Here is a 22,586-nt window from a genome sequence, read left to right as displayed (position 1 = left end):
GCGATCCCCCCGGGGGAGGCTGCCATTCATTTCGCGGAAGCTTTTATCAGCCTGGGGGGGGGGGGGAGGCGGCCGGGGAGGGGGGGGGCGCGTGTGCGTGTGCGCGCGCCTGCGTTTTCCTTGGGGAAGATGTGGAGTGCGCTTTGAGGCGGGGACGCGTCGGACTCTGCCAGGCGGGGCGGCGGGCGACTTTGTGCGCAACGGGGAGGCGGCGGCGGCGGCGCCCCCCCCCCCAACTCAGCAACGGCACTGCGTTAAGCAGGAGAGAGAGAGAGAGAGAGACTCAGGAGGTGCAGCGCTGCCCTCCCAGCCAAGGCAGGGGACTCGGTTTTGCCAGCCCACCTTAAGAGAAGCAATGTGTGGCTGATTCCAGCCAGGCAGGGGTGACCTTACCCAAACACACACACACACACACACACACACACACACACACACACACACACACGCAACCCCAAGTTGGCTTGGAGCGAGGCAGGCGGCAGGGCTCCAGCCGCCGACTGACCCCCCCTCCCTCCCTCTCTCCTACCTACCCACCCACCCCCAACCGCCTTCTCCAGATCTCCTCTGTCCAACTTGCCTTTTGCAAAGCTAGCTGGAAAACCCAGGCGAGCTGCTAGCTGGTTAGGAGGAGGAGGAGGGAGAGGGGGTGGAGGAGGGGGAGAGAGACTTTGGCCTCCCCCCCCCCGCACCCTACCCCAACACACACTTTTTCCTTTTCTCCTCCTGAACTGGTACATTGTTGTCAGTGGAGCCCCATCAATGCTAGGCAACGGGGGTTGTGGGGTGGGTGGGTGTTGAACCTGCAGCAGCAGCGCGCAGAGAAGGCGAGGGGAGCCGCCGAGCGACCCAGGCGGACTGACAAGCACCCGGCGAGGGCGTCGTAGGGGAGACGGGAGACGCCGCCGCCGCCGCCTCCGTGCCTGCAGAGCGCGCAAAGGCGGGTGGCGCTGCTCGGGTCGCGCCTGCCGGTCGTGGGCATTGGAAACACGCGTGCACGCATCTCTCGCGTCCCCGCTCTGCAAGGCGACCCTGTGCTGCTTTCTTGAGACTCTCTTAAGATTTTCCAGCGCTGCTGCTGGTGGTGGTGGAAAGGCCTGAAGGAGGAGGAGAAATTAAAAAAAAAAAAAAAAAAACACCCAAAAAAACTGGGTGGGGGGGTTGGGGGAGCAGCCTTGGCATGTGACTGCCTGAGCAAAGTGGCAATTTTCCAGTGGTCCCCGGGCACTCGGAAGGAGGGGGACCGTGTGCCGCGGATAGATGCTCTACCAGGTGAGTCCTATGGCTGTGCGTGGCTGCGTTTGTTTGCGTACGTGGCTTTCCAGACATCCTAAAAGGATGTTGCCTAGTTTGCCATGTATCCTTTCTCGGCCCCCCCTCCGCCCCAAACACACACCCCCGCCCTTCCCTGCCTCGAGGTCCCCGCTTTTCTTTCTCTCCCCCCCCCCCGATATTTAATTTTCTAGCAATTCTTATCCGATGTTGTCAGGAGGAAAGGGAAAGGAGTGGGGGGGGCAGCCCTGTGATTCATCTGTTCTTAAAAATAGGTTGGGGCTGGGCTCTGCTGCTTCTTTTCCTCCTCCTTTCGCTTCGATGTTTTGTCGACGAGGAAGCAGGGCGGGCTTCCTCGTTTGGGGGATGGAGTGATGCAGGGTTGTGGGTTTCTTCTTCTTCTTTTTGATTCCTCTGCCCTTGGCTCGACCAGAGAGAGAGCCACCATAAACAGACCGTCTCTGTTCCTCTTCATCAAACAATCCCCCCCCCCCCCCTACTTTCTGTCCTCTCCAGTAGCAAATGATCATGGGAGCTCCGGGCGTTTATTCCAGAGGGCTGCTGATTCTTCTCCTGGTACCCCTGTTGCTTGGCAGATGGTCAGGTAAGACCCGTTACTTCTTCTCTCTTTTTTTTGGCTTGCTTGTTTCGGGGGGGGGGGGGCATACACTGCAAAGGGCCTGTCTTGGTTTTGACTTTGACCTGCTCCCTGCCTGTTTCTACTCCTCCTTCCGAAACCAGTTCTCTGACACTCGGACAAAATCCCAAGTACATTAAGAGACAAATATTATATATGCTGTCTCACGTGCTGCAGCTCCTCAACGGAGCAAAAGGGCCGGCTTTTGGTTTCAGGGGCGAAGGTGTACCATCGCCTGGAGGAAGCGCAGGGCTGATGGAGCCAAACCCCTTTGAAGATAGCTTGCGAGGTTTTCTTCCTCCAAACACACGCCTACGGCGGACGGCTTCTAGATCGCATGCACGAGCGCGTTAAGGGAATGTTTTTTTCTAAGTACCGGAGAAATGGGAAAAGATCCCGAGTGAAATGGTGGGCCGGTCCGCGAAGGTGGCCGCAGCTGGAGGTCCTGACGCTGTGCACCGTTTGGCATTTGACAGATGGAGGGGCCCCTTTACCCACTAAGGGAGCAGAGAAGGCAGCAGGGAGGGAAAAGGGTCTGAGAGATAAGATGTATATCTTCTGACTTCTCTGCACGTACTTACCGAGAAAGGAAGCTGCACTGGTAGTGGTGATATTTAGCGTGCATGTAGCTTTTTAAAGAACGGAAAGCGTTTCATGTGTGTTCTCAGCAATCATGACAACAACCCTGAAAGGTGGGTCACTATTGTGCCAGTATGATTATTGTACATGGACTGTTTTGAGCAACAGAGTGGGAAGTGTGTGTGTGATACGTAAAGAGTGAAAATATAATCACTGTTCAGGCTTTACATATCTGAGTGCCCATCGCCTATGGCTGCTGCAGGGCCCGCTCAGGAGGCTCATAGAGAAATGCCCTGGAACTCTTTCACCAGAGGTAGAACTCTGTCACTGGAGGTTCACCAAAGCCTAAGCTTAAGGGCGCCTTTCTAAGAGGCCGTGGGCACTTTTCGATTTCAGCCAGTGTTTGGTGACGGAGGACTTTATGGGGACAGCATGAGCTCCCTGGAGTATAGCTGTCCCATTGCTATTACTAAATTGTTGTTGTTACCTGCTTTGGCTTAGAGAATAGAATGGGTTATAATTAAATCTCATTGTTTTCCAAGATGAGCCTCATCCCTTTCATTCTTGCAATTGTCCGCTGGAGTGGGTTACTGTTCCCGTTTTACAGATGCAAAATTGAAATATGCCTTGGCAGTGGCTGCAGAATGAGTTTTTGGCTGCACTGTGTCTGAGAGCCCATAATACTAAGGGACGTCTAAAAGTGCCCACCCCCTCTGGGTTTTGATTCTTATTAGAGAGATTCTTTTCTTCTGTGTCTTGAAGACAGCGGCCATTCTGCCCGCTATGAGAGTTAAAGAAGAAAATTAAGTTCTGCACATATGCTCAAGTGCAGAGAGGTCTCTCTCTAAACCTCGCTTCCCTCTACAGTGGGAATACTAGCATTTTGCTGCTTTTACATGACACTTGCAATGACAGGTTAATTGGAGAATTGGCTACGACCCAGCTGGCCGAGTGCCCCCGACAACTGCCCAAAGGCAAAAGGATATCCCATACTTATCCAGCATGTCCTTGCCCAACCTTTTCCTTGGGAACTTTTCACAAAGGAGACTCCACCACCTCCCACGCTTCCTGAGAGGTGCCCATCCAACCATAGCAAATTGTCATTGTAGGCAGCTTTTTCTGTTACCAACATGCCTCTTAAAGCTACTTACGTTTTGGTTAGTCCTTAGGGAAAGTGGTGATGGTGGCGGGAATTTCCCAATAGATTATCTCTACCTCTGAACATTCCTGCGGGGAATGTTAATGATAAACTGGTGGGTCCATGGGGCTGTCTTGATGGCACTGGGTTGCCGCCACGCTTAGGGAAACCCCGCACGTTCTTTGCTGCGGGGTGGCGGCAGCTAATCCCGATGCAGGGGTGGGCGCGGGCTTTCCGGTGGCCATTCAGTTTGCTGGGCCTGCCCTGTGCTTGAGTGAACAGCAACTAATCGGGTCACATCCACCCGGAACACCTCCACTGTGATGCTGGAGCAAGGTTAGACAGCAGATGTGCTGTATTCGCTTCACTCTGGTGAGTCCCTGACTTTTTTAAAAAAACTTGCATCTTCATATGAAACCCCTGCAATGACTCCAAGGTGGCTGCTACGCCGTATATCCAGCGCAGCGCCAACACACACCCAGTGTGGTCTTTTCAGAGTGTCTAGGCAGCTCCCACAGCTCACAAGTTTACATCCTTCTGGGAAAACCTATTGGCTCAGAAATCCCAAATGGGCATCAAGTGGGGTTTAAAGGTGCATGTATCCTCACTTGTGATGTCCACTGCAATGGCACTGTGTTAAGCAGCAAAGAGTTGCTTATTATTATTATTATTATCATCATCATCATCATCATCATCATCAAAATCAATTTTATACCACCCAATAGCCAAAGCTCTCTGGGCAGTTTACAACAATTTATATTATAAGACCATAAAATACAGCATTAAAAATACAGCATAAAAATGTAAATATCCAAAATTTAAAACAATTTAGACAGCTAAGAACAGTTTCAATAAAATATTAGACCGGTTTAGGCAACTGGGATAAAAGCCCCCATCGTATGCCAGTAAATGCCTGGGAGTTAAATGCGTGTCTATAGTGCTCACGGACTTTAAACAACTATGCACTTGTGTTATTAAGTCCATCTTTCAACAGTTTCTAGTCCCTCTCATAAAATGTGTAATAGCAATGCCTCACATAGAATCAGAGAATCATAGAATAGCAGAGTTGGAAGGGGCCTACAAGGCCATCGAGTCCAACCCCCTGCTCAATGCAGGAATCCACCCTAAAGCATCCCTGACAGATGGTTGTACATCTATATAGCACTTCCAAACGTTCAAAGTGCTTCATCCATTATCTTGTTCCTGTTACCCTTACAGCAAACCTGCAATGTAATGAGGTAGGCCGTGATAAGCTCATCGTATTGCAACTACAGGGCTCATCTCGATCCTCCCAGAGTACAGGACATGGAATAATGGGCTCAAGTTAGCCAGATTCTGGCTGGACATCAGGAAAAAACTTCCTGACTGTTAGAGCAGTATGACAATTTATTTGTTTGTTTTATTTATTTATTTATTACATTTTTATACCGCCCAATAGCCGAAGTTCTCTGGGCAGTTCACAAAACTTCCTGACTGTTAGAGCAGTACGACAATGGAACCAGTTACCTAGGGAGGTTGTGGGCTCTCACACACTAGAGGCATTCAAGAGGCAGCTGGACAGCCATCTGTCAGGGATGCTTTAAGGTGGATTCCAGCAAAAAAGGAAGAGAGAGACTCTCACAATAAACTGATAGCAAAAGAAAGACCTAATAGGTGGCTAAAGAACACAAATGTAATCACTTTCAGAGGATGCAGCTGTGGGTATTGGAGCAGGGGGTTGGACTTGATGGCCTTAGAGGCCCCTTCCAGCTCTACTATTCTATGATTCTATGAGAGACAGCGGCTTGCCAGAGGCCTCCTTGTGAATTCGATCTGAGTCATTGCTCAGATCTCTTTAGTGTGCCTTACATCCACTGTGTGTTGCATCACTAAGCTGTGGAGGCTGGTGACTCCGAAGTCAGTGGGGCGATGAATTCGCTCCGAGTTTCAGTCAGGACTGGTCAGAATCCAAAAGGAGCTGTCCAAGGTGCTCTGCACTGCCCCACTGACATCGGAGTCACCCGCCTCCACTGGCTCTGAAGTGCTCTGCTTCGTTCTCGGTATTGTTGTTTTCTTTGTTTTTGCAGTACCCGTTCCCCCTCCTCCTTCTTTCCAGCATCCTCCTACATAACTACAAACTGTCAACATGATTTCCTTAATCGTGTCCCTCTGTGGGCTAAACACATCCACAATCTTTCCTCATATGATTTGCTTTATCATTCTCTCCTCGGCTGTTCTCCTGCGGGGCTGATTCACTGACACGTGCATGTCTGTGACTCTCCGCTGCATGCGTAAACCAACTCCGTTGCAAAGCATCGTGGGTGGTTTGAGGTGATTGATCTATGCTGCCTCCTCCAGACATCCCAGTCACCATCTGATGCTGTGTTGGTTGGGTGGCAGGTGGAATGATTTCACAGGTCTTTTTCCCTCTTTGGGCTTATCTAGGCACTGTATATACTCCCATCGTGGCTGCGCAGTCGCTCTCCAGTGTTTATACGACGCAGCTGCAAAGCTGCGTATTTTCAATGTCTTGTTTTACCGTGAGTTTTTACTTTGCTCCAGTGTCACAGAGGTTGTGCATTTGTCAGTGGTGGCTTGAGTTTGTAGTTAGGGGGCAGATCCCAGTGCAGGGTAGGCATGAGGATATAGAGCAGGGGGGCGACCTCCAAGTGAGTGTTTAGTAATGACCTCCATGTCAACATTAAAGCCTCATTCAGGAACAAAAGTAAGGGCAGTTATTATGTATAATGCATTAATTCAATGAGTAGTATTTATGTATTATTGCCTTTTTTCCTCCAAGGAACCCAAGGCGGTGTACATAATCCTGCTCCTTCTCTCCCATTTTATCCTCACAACAACAACCCTGTGAGGTGGGTTGGGCTGAGAGTCTGTGACCGGCCCAAAGTCACCCAGTGGGTTTCCATGGCTGAGTGAGGACTAGAACCCGGATCTCCCGACTCCCAGTCCAACACTTTAGCCACTACACCACACTGGCTCTAGCTACGCATATGCGCAGAGACAGGTTTTCAATGCTACAACGTTGCTAGAAAACAAAAAAAATGCTTTTGGAAAGTTTTAATCACTCGATATTTGTTGCACATTACCACTGTGGGATAATAGCAATGTGAATTTTCTTTGCTGGATAGCCTGCACTCACTCCTGCCATGTCACCCTATCATTGCTGCTTCACAGCAGCGATACCGCTTGGTTTCAGGGGGAATCAATAGCAAAAGTGGTGCCGGGGTTCACGCATGTCCTGGTTCACACATGATGCCGCACCATGGTGTGGTTGATTGAAATCTGACTTGTTGTTGTGTCTGAACCCATCCCCGCAAACAAACCATGGTTTGTAAACTGACCAGCTGCAAACCACAAATGGAAGCCGCGGTTTGTTGTTAGTTTATGAAGCCTTGCTTTTTTAAAACCATGGCTTGATGTGAGGTCTGAACCCAGAACTGTGGTTTATCCCTGGTTTCTTTACATGGCTGTCTACCCTGAAACAGAGGCATCCACCCAGTGCTGGCACCAGGTTTTTGGAGGCCCTTTAGTAAGATACCCTCAATGGGCTCCTTCCTTCAGAGAGTCTAACTTCTCGCTACGGTTGTCATCAAGGTGCTTCTTCTCCACATCTTCTTTCTCATCACTTGCTTGCTTGATAGGCAGAAAGCCAGTGAGCAAGGAGGGAAGGGTGCCTCCTGCTGCTCCATCTCAGCACCACCTTGTCTGGACCAGGGCGAGAGGCAGGTGAACAAGCAGGTTGCCGTGGGGAAGAGGAGGAGAAACTCCCGGGGCCTCCTCTCAGTAGGCCCCTGCTGGGGGGGGGGGGGGCTCGGCAGGTGTTACGCCCAGCAAGAACAGTTTGAAACTAAAACTGCCCTGAAGGCCGGCAAAATGGGCAGGGGAGAAACAAACCAGAAACAGAGAAAGCAATCCGTGGTTGGTTTACTTCTCTGTGAGACAATTCATGTCCAAGGTCATAGCTAGACGAGGGCTTATCCCGGGGATCACCCCAGGATCATCCCTGTGTGTCCACATGACGTACAGGGGATCCCAGGAGCAGGGAGGGATGATCCCTCCATTTCCCCGGGATTTTGCCCTAGCCTTGCAGCCCAGTTTTTCCGCAGTCCCGGGCTGATCCCGAGACCACAGAACATGTGGGCGGGCATCTCAGTTTGTCCCGGCTCCTCGGGGTTACTCGCGAGGAGCCGGGAACCGTGCACGGGGCACAGAGCTCCCCAGGAGCTCTGCGCCCAATGAGGGTGGGGTGTGGGGACTGGGGAAATGATTATTTTTTTAAAAAAACACACCTACCTTTGAGTGCACATGCGCTCATGTGCTTCTTCTGTTATTTTTAAAAAAACAAAATGGCGGGCGTGATGTCCTCTCCCTCCAAGGTTGTCGCACGCCACGTGTAAACAGAGGGGGAGATCTCACGATAAAAATATAACGAGATCCTCACCCCTCCGTCATGCTAGAAGGGCTAGCTGACGCCTAAAGCAACAAACCATGGTTAATATGAACCATGGCTTTGAGGTATGTGTGAATGCACCTTGTGTCCTCGAGAGGCACAGAAACTGTTAAACTGGGTAGGACCTTCTCTTGACTCCTGCCTTGGCTTAGGAGTGCTATATAGATGGGTGAGACCTTTTCTGTGATGGCAAGTCGTTGGTGGAATGTCCCCCCACCTCCTTGAAACAAGCATTGCTGGATAACCCCCTCCTAGGCTTTCGAAAGTGAGTGCTTGTGTTGTTTTGTCAGGCCTTGGAGGGGGAGGGGATTTGGTTTCTAGTTTTCTGCTATTTTATGTGCGCTCTGGAACTGCTTTTAAATGGTTCGTAGGATTTGAATGTGATTTTCCCACCCAAGCATGCGTCCTTACTCTTGCTAAAACGTGACTGGAACGCCACAAGGTGAAAAGCAGTTTGCAAGAAGATTTGGAGCAGAAAAGATGTTGGGTACGGTGACTGTATGGAAAGGAGGACAGGGCTCCTGCATCTTTAACAGCTGTATTGAAAGGGGAATTTCTGCAAGTGTTATTTGTATGCATACAGCAGCTGGTGAAATTCTCTCTTCATCACAACAGTTAAAGCTGCAAGAGCCCTGCCCTCTTTTAAATCTAGTCACTCTAGTATAGCTCCTGCAGCTTTCACTGTTGTGATGAAGAGGGAATTTCACCAGGTTCTCCATATATACAAATGACACCTGCTGAAATTTCTTTTTCAATACAACTGTTAAAGATAACAGGAGCCCTGTCCTCCTATGGTCACCCTAGTTCTAGTCCCCGCTCAGCCATGAAGCAGAGATGTCTATGTGGGGTGCGCACATGTCTGTCTGTGTTCCTTATTTCGCTCGGATCTATACAGTAGCAACTCTAGGGTGACCCTATGGAAAGGAGAACAGGGCTCCTTTATCTTTAACAGTTGTATTGAAAAGGGAATTTCAGCAGGCGTCCTTTGTATGCATGCAGCACCTGGTGAAATGCCCTCTTCATCACAACAGTTAAAGATGCAGGAATATAGCTAGTGTGTCCAGATACGAAAGAGGGCAGGGCACCTGCAGCCTTAACTGTTGTGATGAAGAGGGAATTTCACCAGGTTCCCCATATATACAAATGACACTTGCTGAAATTCCCTTTTCTATGCAACTGATAGGGTTGCCCCGCCCCATGTCCGACTGGTTTTGCATACACCCAGAACCACTCTGACAGCGAGTAAACAATACATGGTCGCTCAGTTGTATATTGGAGTAAAAAAAAATGTTCTGCTTCCCTTTGACCCCATCCTGCTTTAATACGCAACAGTGAAATTCAGACCAAGTCATTTCCTGGAATCTCGTTTGCCTCGTATGGTGCAACTACTCCAAATGGCAAGAGTAGTTTCTGTTTTTCTTTCTTTCTAATGCAAGTCTCATGTGGCGACGTCGGTAAATACTCAACCAAGCAAGCAAGCAAAACACACAATTAATGTAGCAGGCAAAGTGGAAAGGGTTTGATAGCATCCGGAAATGCGCTTACTAAATAAGGAATGCCCAGGTAGTCGTATGTACGCTGGTCATCTGAATGGACGCAATCTTAAATATGAACATAAATGATTCGCTGACTGCCAACTAAACCATAGAGTAAGCTCCTATGGCAGAAAACAATGGGGGTGGAATTTTCAAGAGTGCAAAACTCTTGTCAAGGTTTGAACATTAAGGATGCAACCCTAAAATCTCTGGGGGAATACGCCCCCATTGAACACAGAACGAAAGCGTAGTTAGTTCTAACTTTTAACTTTTGAACTTAGAACTAGTCTGCATGCATAAGACTGCACTGCAAGTGAGCCATTTTTCATGAACCCCCCCAGGGAGCTTCAGCTGTTGGGCAGTATAAAAATGCAAAAAATAAATAAATAAATTTATGAGCCCACCCTAAGCATCCTTCCAGAATAGGTGAAAACTGTTCTGTTTAGGAATTGGAATTGTTGTAGATCACAAGCTGAATATGAGCCAACAGTGCAGGACATGGAATACCGGGCTAAAGTTAAAGGAAGCCAGATTCCAGCTGGACATCAGGAAAAACTTCCTGACTGTTAGAGCAGTACGACAATGGAATCAGTTACCTAGGGAAGTGGTGGGCTCTCCCACACTGGAGGCCTTCAAGAGGCAGCTAGACAACCATCTGTCAGGGATGCTTTAGGGTGGATTCCTGCATTGAGCAGGGGGTTGGACTCGATGGCCTTGTAGGCCCCTTCCAACTCTACTATTCTATGATTCTATGATTTTGTACAGCCTGTAGGTGTTGGATTTGCTTCAAGGGAAGCCCTGTATACAACAGGTTGCAACAGTCCAGTCTGGAAAGAACCAGGGCCTGGACGGCGCTGGTAAGATCAGCCTCTGACAGAAAGGGGCGAACTTGGCGGAGCACATGGAGTTGATAAAAGCCTCCCCCTCAGGGAAGTGGAGTGGTAAGACCCCTCCCCTAGGGAGACATTTTTCTCCGTCTCCCATAATACTAGAACCCAATGGAGTCATCCCACGAATCTGATTGGTGGGAGATTCAGGACAGATCAAAAGAAGTACTTCTTCACGCAGGGCATAGTTAAACTATGGAATTCACTACCATAGGATGTAGTGACGGCCACCAATTTGGATGCCTTTAAAAGGGGTGGATCAATTCCTGGAGGAGTAGGCTGTCAATGGCTACTAGCCCTGATGGCTATGTGCTACCTCCAGTATCAGAGGCCGCAAGCCTATATACCCTAATTGCTAGGGAACATGGACAGGAGGGTGCTATTGCACCTGTGTCCTGGTTGTGGGTCCCTGGTTGACAGCTGGCTGGCCACTGTGTGAACAGAGTGCTGGACTAGATGGACCCTTGGTCTGATCCAGTTTGGCTCTTCTTATGTTCTTAAACCTCCAGAGGCTGAGGAACTGTACCTCCCTGAATACCATGTTCTGGGGCAGGCCAGCAATGGGGTAGAGGAGTCATCTTTGTACTCTGTCTGCAGAAACAGGTTGCTCAGCTACATGGACATATTCTGTGACACACCAAGGCAATGCTCATGTTCCTATTTTGTAATGCTGGGAATCTGTAATCTAATCTTCACTGCGGGCTGAAAACATTCATTTCCAAGGTGTGTTTGCTTGCTCATTGCAATGGAGGCTGAAGGGAAAGGTTTACCAATGTTGAATGGGAGATCCTTCCTTCCCCTGGTTTCAACTTCCTTCTCCACTTCAACCTGTCCCAGTTCCTTTCCACATCCTTCTACAAAACAATTTGCATGTGTCTCATTTGCAGGAACCCTCCCTCCCCCTCTGCTCCTCTTCCATTGCAGCACGGATGCTTTTTCAATTTTGTGCACTTATATGAAATGATGATGGCATCAGCCGAGTTTTCCCAAATTCATTTAGAGCCGCCTGCAAGAGCAGAGTTCTGGGGGCCAGTGAGGAATCTATTCTGAGCACGCTCATGCCGTGACGGTGTGGAACTGAAACCGAGGTGGTGGAATGTCTGCCACAGAGGGAGGGTGGTTTTCTCGAGTGTGAGATGTCTGCTTCTCGAGAACCCGATTGACTTTGAAAGCAATGGTAACGGCCAGAACAAAGGTTGAATCGTTTCTTTTGTGTGTGTGTGCCGCGTGCATCATGCATTTGTGTGGTTTGTGGTTTGGGAAGACAGGACGGTGGATCTTTATTGCCTCTTTAGCCTTGGGCGTACATTGTTAAAGAGGAGGGCATGTAACTCGGTGGTGGAACATCCGACTTGCATGCAGAATGGTCCGATCCCTGGCATCTCCCGGTAGGACTAGGGAAGGTCCTTGTCTGAAACCCTGGAGAGGCCCCGCCAGCCACTGTACAGCAGCCCTCCTAAATCTGGTGCCCCCCAGAGCTGCATCTGGAGTCAGAAGACCGAAAGACGGGCGTGCACGCGCTGGTAACTTCGAGGCTCGACTTCTGCAATGTGCTGTACATAAGGCTACCTGTGTGCTTAGTCCGGAAACTTCAACTAGTCCAAAATATGTCAGCCAGGCTGGTCACTGGTACACCTAGGGGTGACCACATTACACCAGTCTTAAAATCTCTTCACTGGCCGCCAATTAGTTTCCAGCGGAAGTATAAAGTGTTGGTTATCACCTTTAAAGCCCTCCATGGTTTGGGTCCAGGTTACCTGCGGGATCGCCTTCTCCCGTACAATCCGCCCCGCACACTCAGGTCCTCTGGGAAGAATTTACTCCAGCCAACCAAAACAAGGCTGACAACTATTACCCAGAGGAACTTCTCTTCTGTCGCTCCCAATTTGTGGAATGGCTTGCCGGGAGAGATTCGTCAACTTAACAGTCTTCCGGAATTTAAGAAAGCCATAAAGACTGATCTCTTCCGGCAGGCCTACCCAGTTGGATTTTAAGATGCCTTTTTAATAATGTGCTGCTTTTAATAATGTATTAGTTTTAAATGTTTTAATTAGTTATATGTATTTTATGGTGTTTGCATTTGTGTTGTACCCCGCCTCGATCCAGAGGGAGAGGCGGGTAACAAATAAATAAATTGATGATGATGATGATGATGATGATGATGATGATGATGATGATGATCTCCCACAAGCCCCAGTCAGCATAGCTGATGCTTGGGGATTGTGGGAGTTGTTGCCCAAAACATCTCAAGGACACCAGGTTGGGGAAGGATACTTTAAAGCATACTGAGCTAGAGGGACCAGCAGGCAGGCAGCTTCCCATGTTAATATAAAGACATCAGAAAAGCCCTGATGCTGGATCAGACCAAGGGTCCATCTAGTCCAGCACTCTGTTCACACAGGGGCTAACCAGCTGCCCATGCAAAACCCACAAGCAGGACAGAAGTGCAATATTGTTGCACTTCTGCAATAATAATAAGCCCAGCTACGCCCCTATCTAGACAGGGATAACCTGGCTTCAGTTGTCCATGCTCTGGTAACCTCCAAGTTAGATTACTGCAATGCACTCTACGTAGGGCTGCCTTTGAAGATGGTTCGGAAGCTGCAGCTCGTGAAAGATGCAGCTGCCAGACTGATTTCGGGAACCAGAAGGTTCGACCATATAATACCTGCTCTGGTCCGCTGGCACTGGCTGCCTGTATGTTTCCGAGCCCAACTCAAGGTGCTGGTTTTGACCTATAAAGCCTTACATGGCTTGGGACCACAATACCTGATGGAAGTCAAGTCATGGCAATTGAACCAGCAGGTCCTATGCATTCATGCTGCGCGTGACTGTACATGGGCATGTATGCGCTTTATGTTTGGTGATGTGAAAGACTCTACCTTTACCCTAAGGAGCTTGAATTCTGTACATGGAGTGGTCTTATCCTCAAATTCTTCAGTTAAGCCAGGCCAAGAGAACTTGACTTACCATGGCAAAAAAAAACCACCCAAAAATCCACCCCGTTGCCCAGAAAGCTTCAGAGGAAGAATCAACAAGGCTTCCGCAAAGGCAAGTCCTGTCTCACTAATCCTCTAGAATTCTTTGAGAGTGTCAACGGACATGTAGACATGGGCACCGTGTCCTGTTTGTTCATCCCTGGCCGATGACTGGTTGGCCACTGTGTGAAGAGTGGACTAGATGGACCCTTGGTGTGATCCAGCATCAGGGCACTTCTCATGTTCTTAATGTTAGGAATGCTTAGCAGAGATTAAGCAGCAGCTTTTCAGCGTTTGACTCTCCTGCACGGTTTCTGAGTGCCTTCCTTCCGAAAGAAAAATATTCATACCACATAGAGTTTTCTTCAGCAAAGATTTTACTGAAGCTGCAACCTTCTTCTCACTGGCCTTCCTTCTTCTCACGTCAGTTCGTTGGTTTCTGTCCACCACTCTGCTGCTAAGATCATCTTCTTGGCTCGCCGCTCTGACCATGTTACTCCACTTCTGAAATCTCTTCATTGGCTTCCAATTCACTTCAGAATCCAATATAAACTTCTCCTGTTGACCTACAAAGCTTTTCACTGTCTAGCTCCTTCCTATCTTTCCTCTCTCATCTCACACTATTGCCCCGCTCGTGCTCTTCACTCCTCTGATGCCATGTTTCTCACCCGCCCAAGGGTCTCCACTTCCCTTGCTCGGCTTCGTCCAGTCTCTTATTTATTTATTTATTTATTTATTCATTTCATTTCTATACCGCCCAATAGCCGGAGCTCTCTGGGCGGTTCACAAAAATTAAAAACATTTATCACCATTTATCAAACATTTAACTTTTCCGCTGCCCCTTACGCCTGGAACGCTCTTCCAGAACATTTGCGAACTGCAAGTTCAATCGCAGTTTTTAAAGCTCAGCTAAAAACTTTTCTTTTTTCTAAAGCTTTTAAAACTTGATTTTGATCTGACTTTTATACTGTTAGTTTTACTCTATCCTGTGCCTGTTTGGTGCATTCTCTTCCCCTTCTTATTGTTTTATTATGATTTTATTAGAATGTAAGCCTATGCAGCAGGGTTTTGCTATTTTATTGTTTTACGCTGTACAGCACCATGTACACTGACTTATTTATTTAAAAAAATAAATAATAATAATAATAATAATAATAATAGTATAACGTTTCCATACAAAATACATCCAGTATTAACATCACCAACCAGCATCCACCACAACCACACCTACATTTGTACAGCTTTATATACATTTTCCTACCCAGCATTACACACAGTTTCATCATCCAATAATTCAATTAAGGGATGGTGCAAGAAATTCTTTCCTGATTTTCAACCATTACAGTTCCAGCATTAATGAGCAACACCTGCATGAAGCTCCGTGCCAAGTCCAGTTTTCTTTTTCATTCCAGGGCTCTTCTGTGGATAAATTCCCCCCCTGACACTTATTTATTTATTTATTTAATTACATTTATATTCTGCCTTTTTTCCTCCAAGGAACCCAAGGTGGCGTATGTAGTATTTATGGTTTCATATATCTGAAGAACTTCCTACAGCCAGCATACGAAGCACAACCTTTATTTCAAGTGAGTCACGATACATATAAAAACTGCCTCTCCCATGTCAGGTGAATGCATTTATACAAATCACTAGAACACTCACTCAAGTCAATTAACCCAATCAGCACACAATCATTACATCTTTCCTTTTTTCTATTTTTTCCATCTTCGTACCCAAATCTTAGAGGTTTTCTCACAATTCTTCCTCTAGATGTGATTACTGGTTTCTCCTCCAGCTCCATCTTTTTTTCTTCATTCTGTTCCATATTTACACTTCCACCACCTTCTTTCTCACTCTCCCTATCATGACTTTCCTCACTCATCCTTTCCCCAGACGTTTGTAAGTCCTTTCTATTTCTCCTATATAACCTTTCATCCTGCGTTTCCACCACATATGATCTAGGATTTTGATGAAGCTCAATTACTTTTGCTGGTTGCCATATTCCTTCTTTCTGAATAGTAACTCTTTCTCCCACATCCAGTGGTGGCAATAGCTTAGCCCCACCATAATAAATTTTCTGCTTTTTCTGTCTTTTTCCCCCCACTTTTCTTGCACCCTGCTATGTGAAATACCTTCTGGTTGCAGCAGTGTCTTTGTACAGGTAATCTTGTTCTCAACCTTCTTCCAATTAGTAGCTATGCTGTATCTGGCATAGGTGTATTTCTGAGATCTAACAGGCAAAGATATATATCTGTATTATCCAAGCTACTCTTCTTTAAGATCTTTTTGACTGTTTGAATAGTTCTTTCAGCCATTCCGTTTGATCTTGCACAATATGGACTAGAAGTGACATGCATAAAATTCCATTCTTTTGCAAACATTCTGAATTCCTTAGAGTTAAATTGAGGACCATTATCAGATATTACAGTTTCAGGTATGCCATGTCTAGCAAATACAGATTTACAATGCACAACCTTTATTTCAAGTGAGTCACCATACATACAAAAACTGCCTCTCCCATGTCAGGTGAATGCATTTATACAAATCACTAGAACACTCACTCAAATCAATTAACCCTATCAGCACACAATCATTACAGCGTACATAATCCTCCTCTCCATTTTATCCTCACAACAACAACCTTGTGAGGTAGGTTGGGCTGAGAGTCTGTGATTGGCCCAAAGTCACCCAGTGGGTTTCCATAGCCGAGTGGGGACTTATGTTCTTATGAAGCCAAATTCAGGAATGTAGCATTCAGAATGGTTAAGCACCTAGCAACTTTGTCTACCGTGTGTGAGCGTGCAAGTGAAATTGACTTTGGGGAGATAATTCATGATTTTGTAAGGGAGAAAGACAGAAAAACAAAGTTTTAAAGTGAACTGGTCTGTTTGTGAAATGTTTTCAGCCATGTTGGTCCATTGGAATAATACTATTTTTAAAAAAATCAAAGCATCAGCAAGATAATAACTTTATTAAGACCAACCAAAAAGTTACAAGTGAGTCAGCAATGCTTTCCAGGACTCTTCTTTAGGCTGGATGTTTGTTAAATAAAAATAACAAAAGCGGGTAAGGGTACAGTTTTGGACATGGAAGAAAATGGTATAACTTCAGAAATGTAAAAACAACAGACAACCTTGTGGCCCTTTAAACACTAACAAGTTTTATTATCACATAAGCTTTCATAAACTAGAGTCCACAAAATGCAGACATTGTAATCTCTGAATTGACAAATTGGACTCGAGTTTAGAAATGTTAACTGTTAGTGCAAAATGGTGACATCATTATTATTATTATTATTATTATTATTATTTTATTATTATTTATTTATATAGCACCATCAATGTACATGTAACACACTTTGTTGTTGTGATTAGCAATTTTCTGGGTGTCGCTGCTCACAGTGCTGTGTTGTGTAGCTATGAAGGAAAGGGTCTTCTTGGTCGTAGCCCTTTTACCAGGGAGATCTGCTGGTGTCTCCTCTGTATATATTCAGATGTCAGGTTAATACATTTCTCTTCCAGCAGGAATTTAGTCTTTGGTCTGTGGCTTTGATTCTGAATTTTGCTTCTGTCTCTTTCATATTTTTCATATTTGTTATTGCTTTTAATGTTTAATATTGTATTACTTTGTTATTTTATTGTTACATTTTTGTTTTGCTGTTTTATTGTTGTTCTTTGGCGGTGGGGCAGGTGGGTTATGATTGCAGCCCAAATGCTATTTTGGGCTGTATTAATAGAAGGATAGCTTCCAAATCGCGTGAGGTGCTGGTTCCTCTCTATTCAGCCCTGGTTAGGCCTCATCTAGAGTATTGTGTCCAGTTCTGGGCTCCACAATTCAAGAAGGACACAGACAAGCTGGAGCGTGTTCAGAGGAGGGCAACCAGGATGATCAGGGGTCTGGAAACAAAGCCCTATGAAGAGAGACTGAAAGAACTGGGCATGTTTAGCCTGGAGAAGAGAAGATTGAGGGGAGACATGATAGCACTCTTCAAAGACTTAAAAGGTTGTCACACAGAGGAGGGCCAGGATCTCTTCTCGATCCTCCCAGAGTGCAGGACACGGAATAACGGGCTCAAGTTAAAGGAAGCCAGATTCCAGCTGGACATCAGGAAAAAACTCCTGACTGTTAAAGCGGTACGACAATGGAATCAGTTACCTAGGGAGGTTGTGGGCTCTCCCACACTTCAAGAGGCAGCTGAACAACCATCTGTCAGGGATGCTTTAGGGTGGATTCCTGCATTGAGCAGGGGGTTGGACTCAATGGCCTTGTAGGCCCCTTCCAACTCTGCCATTCTATGATTCTATGATTGTAAACGGCCCCGAGGGCATTTGCTATTTGTCCAGGATACAAATCTAAGAAACAAATAAATAAAATCTGTATCAAACTTGCTGATTTACGATGCAAATTGTGCTAATGGCAGAGCCTTCTTCTGACACGCAACAAAGGAAATAGAATTGCGGGCCAGCCCTGATCAAACATGAAAATGGTGTTCAGAAGGATCGGCAGAACTGGGGTGGAGGAAAAACCAGAAATTCCCCGCCGCTGAAGTCTTGCATGCGCTGATGGCAGGTGCTAATGAGTTTGGCTTCAGGCTGATTGGTGCATTTCCCTTTAGACACGATGCATTGAACCACCACGGTTATAGGCTGTGCCGTAATGACCCAAGATTATAGGTCTTCGAAATGAGGAACGCATCCTGTGAGTACTGGGCTGCTTTCTCGGCAAATTGAATGCAGACAAATTGCTTTTGTAAATGAGTGAGGGGTCTCTTTTTAAAGCTAAGAGATGGCATTCGTCACACACACCCCATCCTTGATGGGAGGGGGTCTGCCTGCACAGAGGGAACATCAGTCCAATTAGAATGCTGTCCTTTTAGTCAGTCCAACACAACCCTGACCTTCCACAGAGTGTTTCAGGACTCATCCGTGTGTTGTGTCCTAGTCTAATCTGGTGTCATGCAAGCAGGGTCACAGCAATCTCTCTTCCCACTTGGGATGTTGCGAAAGGGGAAGGTGTGGAGGAACAGGAAGCACAAGGGAAAACAGGAGGAAGAGGAAGAGGAGGACGGCCATGCAAATAATTCATGTTCAGAGGCAGTATGCCTCTGAATTCGACTTACTGGGCAGCAAAGGTGTGAGAGGCCTCCAAGTCTTGCTTGTGAGCTTCCTGGTGACATCTGATGCCCACCCTAAGAACCAGAATGGTGAACTAGGTGGACTTTCGGTCTCACCCAATGACTTTTATGTTCTTCTGGCGCTCATTCAATCGTGCCACATTCCTTTTGACAAGGGAAGGAAAGACTGAGGCAGGTGGCGGCGTTGCCGGATCCCCAGGGTTGGACTGGTCTAGGTGGAAGTGAGGTGGGGAGACCAGCCGGCCCGCCAAAAGGGCTTCAGTGTCAGTGGGGGGGAAGCCTGACCCAGGCTCTAGCCACACTCAAGCGGCGGACAGTGGACTGGAAGGAGGGGGCAGAGCGCTTGCCTGCCTGCCTGCCACGGTAGCCTCTTCCACGTATCCCAGAACTCAGCCCTTCCACAGCAGTTGGGCCACTGTCCCAGATGGGCTCAAGGCACTCCCATCTGAGACGCCCAAAGCAGGCAGGAAGCTAACAGTCCACCATGGTTTGATCTTCTCTTTCCCTTCTTTCTCCATCTTAAAGAGATTGAGGCCTTAGCTAGACCTAAGGTTTATCCCGGGATCATTCCGGGGTCATCCCTGTTCATGTAAATGACACACAGGGAATCCCGAGAGCAGGCAGGGACGACCCCGGGATAAACCTTAGGTCTAGCTGAGGCCTGAGTGTTTTAGCCAAGCAGATGTAGGCCAGTGATGAGGTGAGTCCAAATCCTTTGCTAGAGGAGGAAAGGTGCCCCATCAGCCATGCATAGCCAGATCACTTTAGAGATCCACCCATAAGAAGGGGATGAAGTACAGTAAACCATAAGAGCACAATGAAATAGATTTGAGTCTCATGCTGCTGGTTGGGGCCGGGCAGCGTTCTATTTATTCTGGGGCCACAGCTAGACCGAAGGTTTATCCTGGGATCATCCAGGGTTTGCCCCTGCCTGAGCACTGGATCCCCTGTGGCCACAGCTAGACCGAAGGTTTATCCTGGGATCATCCAGGGTTTGCCCCTGCCTGAGCACTGGATCCCCTGCGGCCACAGCTAGACCTAAGGTTTATCCTGGGATCATCCAGGGTTCGCCCCTGCCTGAGCACTGGATCCCATGCAGCTACAGCTAGACCTAAGGTTTATCCTGGGATCATCCAGGGTTTGCCCCTGCCTGAGCACTGGATCCCCTGTGGCCACAGCTAGACCTAAGGCTTATCCTGAGATCATCCAGGGTTCGCCCCTGCCTGAGCACTGGATACCCCGTGTGTCACCTAGATGAACAGGTTTGACCCTTGGATAAACCTTAGGTCTAGCTATGGCCCAAGAAGAAGAAGGAGGAGGAGGAGGAGGAGGAGGAGGAGGAGGAGGAGGAGGAGGAGGAGGAGGAGGAGGAGAAGAAGAAGAAGAAGAAGAAGAAGAAGAAGAAGAAGAAGAAGAAGAAATAGTAGTAGTTGTTTTCCATCTGTTATGCTGGCTTTCTCCAACCTGGGGGTTGGACTACAACCTCCATCATTCCCAGCCAGTTGTAGTCCAACAACATCTGGAGGCCACCGGATTGGGGAAGGCTGTGGCCATTATGGGTGCTCTGGAAAGTATTTTCAGTTTAATCCCTTTTCTATTCCCAAAATGCACACGCGCGCACACACAGACACACACACACACACAGAGAATCCTAAAAACTTGGTTAAATTAGGCAGACTATGTAAGTGTGAACTAACAGGGATTTGTGTACAATTTGCAATCTGCTAAAAAGATGGATTTCCTTGGTGCAGAAAACAGAAGAAGTTAATCTTAGTGCCTGGGGGGTGGGGATGGATATATACAGACTTCTTATTTATTTCATTTCTTTTTTATACTGCCCAGTAGCTGAAGCTCTCTAGTATTTAGAATTGCACACAGGGGCAGAAACTCAATGGTTTTCATAGAGAAGAAGGTCCCAGGTTCGTAACCCAATTAAAATGAGCAGGCAGGCGGTAATGGGGAAATGACCCTTATTGGAGACCTTGGAGATGTTAGAGCCCGTGATTTGCATACAGAAGGCCCTGGGGTGTCAATCCCTGGCATTTCCAGCTCTCAAAAGAACTTGGTGTAGCTACGCTGAGAGAGAGTCCATTCCCAACACCATGGAGCTCCCGCTGGACAAAAGAGATGGCTCTGAGCTCGATAAATTGGCAGTCTGCCTTTGGGTAGGCGGCTTCCAGAAACAGCTTCGCTAGCGATCTGTCAAATGGTGCAAAGGATCCCTCCCCCAGGCTTTCAAAGAGAGCTGTAGGAAGGGTTGTATGAGTAGAGGAGGACGGATAGTCTTCTGTAATCGGTTTGTTCTCATCGACTGTCAGATGACACTGACTCCTTGGCCTCATCTACACCAAGCAGGATATTGCACTATGAAAGTGGAATATAACAAAGGCAGGAGCCACACCAAGCAGGATATAGCGGTATGGAAGCGGTATGCGGTATGTGTCAATGGGCCCCAACAGTTGTCAATGCACTTCAATACCACTATAAAGCAGTAGTGTTTAAGGTTCTTGTACTTGTGTACAAAGCCCTAAGCAACTTGGGACCAGGATACCTGAGAGAGTGCCTTCATAGAATCATACAATCATAGAATAGCAGAGTTGGAAGGGGCCTACAAGGCCATCGAGTCCAACTCCCTGCACTGAGGTCATCTGAGGGCCTGCTCCAGGTGGTTCCACATAGACCTATCATCTGATTGGAGTCCACCAGGGGAAGAGCCTTCAGCGTGGTGGCCCCCCTCCTATGGAATTCCCTGCCTCTGGAGATCAGGTAGGTGCCAACTTTATATTCCTTTTGGCACCTCCTGAAAACATCATTATTCCAGGAAGCCTTTCCTGAATGACCAGCCACGGTTCACTGTACATTTTGCTTCTTTTTAGATCTGTTTTAAAGTGTTTTATTCTGTTGTTTTTTAATCTTGTACACCGCTCCGAAATTTTCAATGGGGATCGGTATATAAATATTGTAAATAAATAAATAGTGTGGCTTCTGCCTTTGATATACCGCTTTCATAGTGCAATATCCTGCTTGGTGTAGATGGGGCCCTTGTGTCTCTCTTTCTGCAACTGCATGTTGCCCATGGATGGGATTTCCTGTTACAGGAACCTAGGAAGCGGCCTTCCACTAGGTTGGACCCTTGGTCCATCTAGTCCCGAATTGCCTACTTTCAGTTGGCAGTGGCTCCCCAAGAGGTCACACAGAGATCTTGACCGGCCCTGCTATTTGAGAGTCTGGAGATGCCAGGGTTTGAACCTAGGACCTTCTGCATGCAGAGTATATGTTCCGCCACTATCCTACAGTTTCTCCCTTATGAAGGTGCACCCTGCTTTCTCCTGCAGCATGGGCCAGCCTTCTTTTAGAGAGGGTTTTTTTTTTTTTTTTTAAGCTACAGATCTCGTTCCTCACTAAATGCTGAGAAGCTGGGCAAGGATTTGTCCAGAGCCTTGGAACGTGAGCACATTGGCACACTTTATATGGGAATGCTGATCAAATTTGCAGATGACACAAAATTGGGTGGGATAGCTAATACCCTGGAAGACAGAAACAAACTTCAAAGTGATCTTGATAGGCTGGAGTGCTGGGCTGAAAACAGCCGAATGACATTTAATAGGGATAAATGCCAAGTTCTACATCTAGGAAATAGAAACCAAAGGCACAGTTACAAGATGGGGGATACTTGGCTCAGCAATACTACAAACGAGAAGGATCTTGGAATTGTTGTAGATCACAAGCTGAATATGAGCCAATAGTGCGATATGGCTGCAAGAAAGGCCAATGCTATTTTGGGCTGCATTAATAGAAGTATAGCTTCCAAATCACGTGAGGTACTGGTTCCTCTCTATTCGGCCCTGGTTAGGCCTCATCTAGAGTATTGTGTCCAGTTCTGGGCTCCACATTTCAAGAAGGACGCAGACAAGCTGGAGCGGGTTCAGAGGAGAGCAGCCAGGATGATCAGGGGTCTGGAAACAAAGCCCTATGAAGAGAG

General features: G+C 47.3%; 1 protein-coding gene across 1 annotated transcript in view; it reads left to right on the top strand.

Annotated features, from left to right (window-relative positions):
* The first annotated feature begins 1,203 nt into the window (after positions 1–1,203).
* LOC134413287 (tyrosine-protein phosphatase non-receptor type substrate 1-like) overlaps positions 1,204–22,586 on the top strand; it is a 104,683-nt gene continuing 83,300 nt past the window's right edge. Inside the window, exons 1-2 of the mRNA XM_063147444.1 lie at positions 1,204–1,269; positions 1,786–1,873. Of these exons, the coding sequence (XP_063003514.1) occupies positions 1,792–1,873 (82 nt within the window). The 5' untranslated portion in view covers positions 1,204–1,269; positions 1,786–1,791. The remainder of the gene's footprint in view (positions 1,270–1,785; positions 1,874–22,586) is intronic.

Source organism: Elgaria multicarinata, chromosome 1 (genome assembly GCF_023053635.1).
Source record: "Elgaria multicarinata webbii isolate HBS135686 ecotype San Diego chromosome 1, rElgMul1.1.pri, whole genome shotgun sequence".
NCBI lineage: Eukaryota > Metazoa > Chordata > Lepidosauria > Squamata > Anguidae > Elgaria > Elgaria multicarinata.
The sequence above is the reverse complement of the archived record's forward strand: the minus strand, read 5'-3'. Positions and strand labels throughout refer to the sequence as shown.